This window comes from Bidens hawaiensis, unplaced genomic scaffold (genome assembly GCF_021521415.1).
Source record: "Bidens hawaiensis isolate Kalapana, Puna unplaced genomic scaffold, B.hawaiensis_p1.1 tig00014257_1, whole genome shotgun sequence".
NCBI lineage: Eukaryota > Viridiplantae > Streptophyta > Magnoliopsida > Asterales > Asteraceae > Bidens > Bidens hawaiensis.
Window position 1 is genome coordinate 229,701 of NW_027492228.1, and position 9,387 is coordinate 239,087.

A 9,387-nucleotide genomic window follows, 5' to 3' on the forward strand; every position below is an offset into this window, starting at 1 on the left:
AACTCAATTCAATTATAGATAGAAATCCCAAAAAAACTCGGTTTACACAAAAACCCTACACCTGAAATGGTCACAAATAGATTAGCATTTCCTTTTCATGATGAACACCTCGCTTATAGATTGAACGGTTGAAATCATAGAAACTTTAACGATCCAAGAACTCCAAGATGATGTAAATATCTTTCTTCACCTTCTACAGGTTTTGGAATGAGAGATAAGTTGAATGGGGTTGAAAACGATTGTAATATCAACAAGGCTTCTTTTCTCGTTTTTTAGATCCCTCACATGTCGCAACGGACTTCCTTCTAGTATTTTGCTTGTCACGAAGGACAAACTAGTCTAGTACACATTCTGGTTCCCTGAGGTGTCATGAAGGGCGGGTCTTCACTAGCTCGCTTGTCGCGAGGGACGACAGTTCTAGATTTATATATTTTTTTACTCGTTTAAGCTCTGAAACGCGTGCGTGCCGACCTCGATCATCGCAAGACACCTATAAAAGCACGTAACCAGTCCCAAGCATCTCTAATGGTCAATATCCTACCAATATCCTGACAAACGAGTTATACCCAACCATGATTATGAATACTAGTTAGTTTACAAAATCCATGTAGACAGATAATGGAATCACATATTCATGAAAAGAGAAGCATATACTTTGTTATGGTTTTACATGATGTGAATAAGGGTTTTGAATTCACAATGAGTAGTTTGAAACATTCCACGCAATATCCCAATAACAAAATTTAAAAAATGACATCGTTAAATACCTACTAGCTACTTGTTTTGATGTCATAATGGTACAAAATTCATATTTAACACACCATCCACATATAATTTAGAACAATAAAGTATTAAAGTAGTTACGCTAAAAAGAAAAAAGTCATTTAGTAACGTATTATTTTCATAATTTGAAATCTTTTCTTCTTAATTTCAAATCCTTTCTTCTTTAACCAGGTATATGCTAAATCCAGATTAGAAATAAAACATCAAATTATTATAGTATATTTTTTTTTCTTTACATTCTAGTTACGTAGATTCTTTGAGTATCACCGATGGCTAGACACTAGAGCCAAAATGATGAGTAATTGCTATAATAATATTATCTTTTACAGATATATTACAAATTTAAAACACTTAACTAAACTGCATGGCTAAATTTAAAAAAAAAAAGAGTTTCTTTTTTTTAAAGGGTTTAATTTACAAGTATAATGACATAACTATCAAAACATAGATTACGGCTTATATTTACGATCACAATTAGGTATCTAAAATTTTCTTAAGATATTTATATATTGTACGTCAAAACACAACTCTTTTATCATCTTAGAGCATTCCCAATTGCTTCTCCATATCTATCTTCATCATCTCTAAAATTAAGAAAAATCATGTAAACAATCACTCCAATCCATACTTCATCTTTAAACTTTAAGGAAATGGTATCGAGTGTCTCCAAATTCACCCAGCACTCCATTTCTTCTCCCTCCAACCCTACCCCCATCTTCTGAGCTTGGCTTGGATCTTCTGTTCGAGTCCACCACAACAAGTGTTCCCAAAATAACCGACTCCACTGTCGGAGTTTGGTGCACGAGTGCAAAGAAGTCTGCAAAACCCTTCAATTTGATTCACTTTAATCGTTTCTTCACAAGGTAATCTTTTAATTTCTCCTTGCTATTGTTTCCCTATTTCACTAGGTTAAGTTGTGTAAAGATTTAGAAAATTACTCAACTGATTGTGTTAATTGAACTTCAACCACCAGATTTTTGAAGCTTTTAGCTTGTAGATTGGTTATCTAGTAGAAGTTATATATATTAATTTGTTTATTTTGAGTATAGTGAGTTTTGGGTGAAAAGTGTTTATAATAAAAAGGTTTAGGTCTCTAGCCTGAATGAAACAGTTATGCAGAGTTTAGAACCCTTTTTACACATCAAAATCCGAATTTATATCATGTGTTCAAAGTTGAGGATTTTGTGTTTTAACAGTTTTTAAGACAAATTAGTTCGGGTCGGAACAAATTTAAGCAAACCATTAATTCACATCAAAACAGGTTCAGGCAAAATCAATTCGTGTCAGTTTAAGCAAAATTAACTCATGTCAAATGGTTACGATAGCAGGCTTTTACCTCATGTCAAAATGGCGTGATGAATCTATGCTAGTTGTTATCTTGAAAAGTCAAAGCCGGTAATCTGCAAATTGTGGGAAATGATGAAATTATTAGAGTCAGTAGTATTTTACATTCATATATGTGATGATAACAACATAAACATCTATATTATTAGTATTATTATAACTGCATTATCTAAGATTGCTTATTGAAACAACTTTAATGGGCTTATTGGTTTTTGAAATAAGCAAAGATCCCGTAACCGTTACTTGGTAACTGCAACCTTTCTAACATAAAGATCCCATGTTCGAATTCATGTTCTTCTTGATTTTACTTTTTTTCCACATTAATGTGCATTACATCAAATAGCCACTGTACTATCTCAACAAAGTCATAAAGTGATGCCATAAAGAGGTGCCAATAAGTCTTTGCATGATGCCACTGTACTATCTGTAACTGATGGCTCTTAGGCTTTTTATTTCAAGCAACAACTAAAAAAAGCTTGATTTGAAAACTGAATAGAAAATCATTTTAGAGTACAATAATTTGGAAAACGCTTAATTCTTTCTTTCATTGGCTTGTTTAGTAATTTTTGCTATTTCAAAACGTGAGTAACTAGAGTTATAAACAGTTGGCTTTTACATTTATTTGAATAAGTCATGACTATGTCCCATATTGACCCATTCGTTTCTTGTAAATGACTAGGAATTTGACTTTGTGAAAACTTAGTAAGTACAAAAGATTGAGAATTAGGCATAAGAACACTAATCGGGTTAACCCGAAACACCCGATTTTTTTAAAAAACCAAACCCGGCCCTATTAACAGTTTAGGTTATTCGGGTTAACCCGATTACTACTTTTTGGTTTTGGATCGGGTTAATTGGGTTTGGGCATTTTGGACACCCCTACTTGCAATTACAAATTATGCATTTTTTTAATGCAATTCATCTTTGATATGCTAACATACTCTACTTCATTTGCAGCATATGGCTTCTACATTCTTTCGCAAATTGTTGACATACTTGTCCTCTGAAGATGAGAGCGATGTTGAAATTAATGAGGATATCGATGGACAGTCGATCAAGTTATCGTCATAATCGCAAACGTTGTAAGTTTATTCAACGTGATCGCGTTCAAGAACACGAGCGCCTATTTCTTGATTATTTTGCAGAAGATCCGATATATCCCTCAAATCTACTTCGAAGGAGATTTCGGATGAGGCGCCCTCTATTACTCCGTATTGTAAATGAGTTAGAGGTCTAATGAGCCGTACTTCGTCTAAAAAAGAGACAATGCCAGAAGACTTGGGTTCTCTACTATACAAAAGATAACCGCAGCATTAAGAATGATGGCGTATGGGGTTACCGGAGATTTTATTGATGAATATATACGCATTGGTGGAAGCACCGCAATGGAGAGCCTAAAAAAATTTGTGAAACAATAGTAAGTGTTTTCTCAACTGAATTTCTGCGGTCACCAAACGCCGATGATATTAGTCGATTACTAGCTGTTGGTGAACAACGAGGATTCCCTGGGATGATTGGAAGCATCGACTGCAAGCATTGGAAGTAGAAAAATTGCCCCTCAGCCTGGAAAGGTATGTACTCTGGCCATATTCGTGAGCCTACTATTATTTTAGAGGCGGTTGCTTCATGTGATCTCTGGATATGGCATGCAATTTTTTGGTATGCCTGGTTCACATAATGACATTAATGTGTTAGAGAGGTCATTTATTTTCTCGGAACTTGCGCAAGGACGTGCTCCTTCAGTCAATTACACAATCTACGGTCACGATTATACAATGGGATATTACATTGCGGATGGTATTTATCTTAAGTGGCGCACTTTTGTGAAGACGATTCCATCACCAGGAGGGAATAAGAATAAATATTTTGCAAAAGCACAAGAATCGGCAAGAAAAGACGTCGAGCGAGCATTCGGTTTACTTCAACAAAGATTTGCAATAATTCGAGGACCTTCCCAAATGTTCAAAGTGAGTGAACTAACAACTATAATGAAAGCGTGTGTTATTTTACATAACATGATCATTGAAGATGAGCTTGATGATGGTGACAATCTTAACTTCGAGTATGATCAACTTGATGATCTCCCCGAATTGTCGCGCGATCACACAAATGAGTTTACGGAATTCACAAATCTCCCCGAATTCCCCGAATTGTCGCGCGATCACACAAAATGAGCGCCATCTTCATATTAGAGATAGCTCGGCACATCATCAACTTCAAGAAGACCTAATTGAACATCAATGGCTACTGTATTCTCAACAATAAGCGAGACCACGTTATATTTTATGACTATGTTTTAGCTTTTGGCAAGCAATTAGCTCGTTAGAGTATTGATATAATTATGTTGTTAGCTAGTTATTTGATATAATTATAGTTACGTGTTTATTAAATATGAAACTTATGTTTTGTATCTTGTGACTCTCATGTTTTATGCTATTTTTCCTTGTTATATATTCGCAACATACAAGTTTGTTAACATTGCTATATATGGGCAATTTACAATGTATTAAATTGAATATGTACATGCCACATGTGACTTTTAAATTTAATATTGCATAGAAGATTTCATATACAAACCAAAAGCCTTCAAAACGAATTGAATTTCATGTGTTGGGTAAACCCGACCTAAATAAGCAATTCCGATTAACTCGAAAATAATAATTAGAAAGTTAAACTTCTATAAAAATATACTAGAAATCAATTTAAAATGAAAATGATAATAAGAAAAAATAGTTAGTAGTTAAGATTATAAATGGAAGAAAGAGAAAGAAATAATAAAAAAAGAATATAAAGATAGAAATGGAGAATGGGTTGGGAGACGTTTTTAAAAAATGATGGATAAATTTAAGAAATTGTGGATTTTTGTTAAATTTTAAAAATGGGGATGAAGAAGCCTTTGAGAATGCTGATTGTATCAGAGCCACCCATGCCTCTCTATCATCTCCACCACGCCACACATTCATATAAACCCTGGCAACCGCCACTTGATACAATCTCTAGACATGGCGGTATATGTGCATTCCCGTTCATAATTTTTTTAGGTTATTTCAGCTTTACCGGTCACGGTTCCTAAATCTTTTTTCGAGACAGTACTACGTCTCGCCGCTTCTTTTGTCGGATCCGATTAGCCAACCACCAAACGCTGCCGCCAGACGACGGTGGGCAATTAATATTGCTAGGGCTGTGTAAATGACATAACCCGGACCGACCCGAGTTAAACCCGAACCGACCCGAGACCGAAAAACATAGAAAACCCATAACTGAAAATCGGACCTGTGTAAAATTTCGGATATCGGGTATTTCAAGGTTCGGTTCTTCGGGTTTGAAGGTTAAAAAGCTATGAAACAACTTCCAGTGTTTCTCTTTTCTCTGCCTTACGTTGGTTGCAATTGTGCATAGCTTATTGTAGATAACCACCATCGAAGTCTAGGTCTGCAACTTGAAAACTTGTTAGAAGAAGAAAATGTATGGATAGTAATGACAATAAGGAGAGAGATGTTAAAGTAGGAATGGAGGGAAAGTAGTTTTTATCTTTCTCCCAATGACACATGTCCACTGACACATTAAAAGATTTATATATTATACTTAAATAAAATTACAACGGTAAGTACAATAAAAAAATATGTAAAGTACAAGAGAAAACATCATTTTTTTTCTGGTTCTAAACTAAGTAAATATAAACTTTGTAAGTTGAACAAGGACTAACAAGCCATACATATTCAAACTAGCTTTTATGTCTGGTTGGATACTTAGAATATATTCTCTGTTATGTCAGTTCGAATACTAACAAATGGCTCTTGCTTTTGGTACACATTATTTCTAATATATTTTGTAAGATGAATTTCTATTCTTATTCCCTTGCAATTCTCTCACCAATTTTCTCTTCTCTAAAGCTTAAGAACTACAAAGAACCGTGAGTTTGAAGAGATATATTCATTTCATACAACACGATTTTACGAAATGATGATGAAGACTCATAAGAAGTTGCAAATGGTACAACGGTTGTACGGACGCAAAGAAGCTACTTAGGTCTGATTGTAAGAAGTCGGGTTCACACGGGTAAGCACCGAGGACCAACCCGAGACCGAGATAATCTGAGATCCATAACCGACTAGCACCCGAAAAATACATATACGGGTCGGGTTTAGGGCTTTCTCGGGCCGGGTTTAGGGTTTTGTTCGAGTTACCCGAAATTTACTCACCCCTAAATATTGCCGTCTCGTGACCCACTATTCGCTATGTTAATTCCTTCCATTGATCCATTGGCATTCCAATCACGTCATATGTGAACATAGCCCAAACTTCGTTTTTCTCTTATTTATTTAACTTCTTCTTTGTGGGCTTAGTGCACTTCCCAACCCAAATATCCAAACTCATCATCACAATCTTGATTAATTAAAGTACACGTGATTTTCTTAGTACACTACGATGGTCCATCTAATTCCAAGTTACTTTACACTTGCCTCTTGCATTTGATCTTCTAAAACAAAAACACTAACCCGCCAGTAAATTTTGACACACCGACGCACGACCATGTTCGCCGAGTATTGCTTTGCTTTCTTTTCCAGTGGCCTTTCATCGCTGTTCCTTCTCGTCATGGTCGACAATGATGGTACTGCTGCTTCTTTGGGATCTTACCTATCATGTTACCAAAAGCAAAAACCAGAGGAAGGCATGGATAGAACTAAAAGTCAAGTATCCTAACAACAGCTTTTGGAATCCGACAAGTTCTGTCGTCGCTGGCTGCCTATTCGCTGCATGACCACAGTCAAATCCGCTGCTCTTTCCAAGGACTACGGTCTCCTCCACCACTTTGCAGAACTACATGGTCTACGACATTGAAGAATATTGGCAAACTCAAGAAGATTGAAGAATATTGGACCTCAAGTCAAGAACCGAGATCAAAACTGGAACATAAATGGTTTAATTAGTATTGAGCACACAGGCCCAATTGGATATCTTAGTTTCCTTTTCATATTATAAAGAACCCATTCAAAAGTAATCAATCAAATTTATTTTACCATCTTACACTAATATGTATAAAACATACCGTGTATAAAACATGAATGCTTACCAATGATAAATGTCACGTCATGTATCCCTTAACTGACAATGTAAATGGATTGTTTAACATTCTTAGTTATGTCAAATTTAAAACTTAATTAGATAGTTTGATGAGTTAAGATTATCTGATTATATGTTGTCTTGTTTGCTATATGGAACACCATGCATATACCTTTTAACAAGATGAAATGAGCACAAGAATGGACACCCAACACTAGCCATTCTGTATTCAACTTTATTCCTTAAAATCATGCTCTTAAACTAAATACACTCAAAACATCCCTACTAGACTCTTAGAAACAACATCTACAAGTAAAAAATTAGATATTTATGAAAGAAAGAGCAATTATGTTAATGAATGGTTGAATTAGGGTCGGACACCTTCACATCACATAATACGCCGTGTATAGGTCTATACGCGACGTATAGTGTACGATTTGACATCTAGCCTGAACGACAGTCATAGGCTTGTCGTATCATACCCTATACGCCGAGTATAGGTCTATACGCGGCGTATTGGGTTTGTATATTATTGGAGCCCGGCTCCCTCCCCTCCCTGTCCATCCTTTTTTTTTTCTACCTCACCCTTACCCTCTCCATTCAACCAACAACAACAACCATTTATTTCCGGAGTCGGACGAGGAGGAGCCAGGGTACGCCACTAACGGTCATTCGGACTTAAACCAGGTTTCGTTTTATCTTTATTTAGTACATGTTATGACGTACTTGTACATGTTAGGACAGATATTTGGTGACTGGTTTAGTTTTGTTATGTGACTTTTGAAAAAGTAAACTATATTTTTAGGCACCGACCGTTATATTACACAATACCTACTTACTATATAGACACCACGTATATGTTTTACGGTAACACTAGTTCGTCGGGCCGCTTAAACTAGGTTTCTCGTACTGTTACCGTTATTGTTTAAATTTTTATTATATTATTTCTATTAAAATATTAATATTATTATTAAAATGTTATTGGTATTAAAATTTTATTGTTAATAAATAAAATATTATTATTGTATTTATTAAAATATTATTATAATGATTATTAAAATAGTATTATTCTAGACATATAATTATTATTAAAATAATAATTTTTATATTATTATTAGTATTAAAATATTCTTATTATTAGGTACCTGCCAGAGATTCAGATACGGGTGTCAGGCGCCGGCGTAAAACGTTCGGAGGTACATTCTTATAGTGTAATGTAGAATATAATATAATATAATATAATATAATTAAAATATGTTATTATTATATTATATTTTATTATGTTATATTATATCATATTATATTATGTTATATTATATTATTTAGGTTATATTATATTATATCAAACGGGTGCGGGTTATGTTGGGTGGGTGCTGGGTTTTCTAGAAAAGTCCACCAGTTTTGTCTTGTTATGGTTTTTTTCCTTTTTTTTTCTTTCTTTTCTTTTCTATTTTTATTATTACTTTTATTTATGTTTATTATTATTAATATTATTTACTTATCAATAATATATTATTATTCAAAATTCGACAACGGGTATTCAGTTGCATGGCTTATTTGGGAAAATTGACAGTGCGAAACAAACTTTCAATTTATTGGCTAGTTTCGTTATCGACATCTTGAAATTAGTTGTAGGGGCTTACTTGGGAAAACTGGCATTTCCAAACGAACTTTCAATTTCTTGCCTGCTTTCGTTATCGACATCTCAAATCTGGTTCTTCGATTTCTTCGAACTCAAACTGTCTTGACCGTCGGTCACCACTGACAACCGTAGTTGTGTTCACTCAAACACATATCAGTCGTCACTAAGTTTAAGCTTAGGCTTTTTATTGCTTTAATGTTTAGTTGTGGGTATTGTAAGTTGATCATGTCGCGTATGCTAAAAGAATTATCGACTTATATATACACATACATATATATAGTAGATGTACGGTATAAGAATTCATTGCTCGGACATAACCAGCACCAGATCGAGATATTAGTTTGATGAGTTTGAATCTCTCAGATCCGCGGTATCCGCTAACGGCAGCGATAACCAGAGCCCATACTTTGGACAGAGAGTGGAATTCGGTCATTGCTCCAACATAACGAGCAACGGATTGAGATATTAGTTAGGACTTACCTGAACAGGTTGGCACGTATGCTGGCGTGGGTTTAGGTTCGGTGTTGACGATGACATTAACACGTTTGCGTAAA

The 9,387-nt window shown here is 34.9% G+C and overlaps 1 protein-coding gene across 1 annotated transcript; it reads left to right on the top strand.

The window, feature by feature from the left end:
- Positions 1-3,902: 3,902 nt before the first annotated feature.
- On the top strand, positions 3,903-4,301 carry LOC143546167 (uncharacterized). The gene has a single exon (XM_077037884.1). It carries the CDS (start codon positions 3,903-3,905, stop codon positions 4,299-4,301), a length of 399 nt encoding a protein of 132 aa, XP_076893999.1.
- The last annotated feature ends 5,086 nt before the right edge of the window (positions 4,302-9,387 follow it).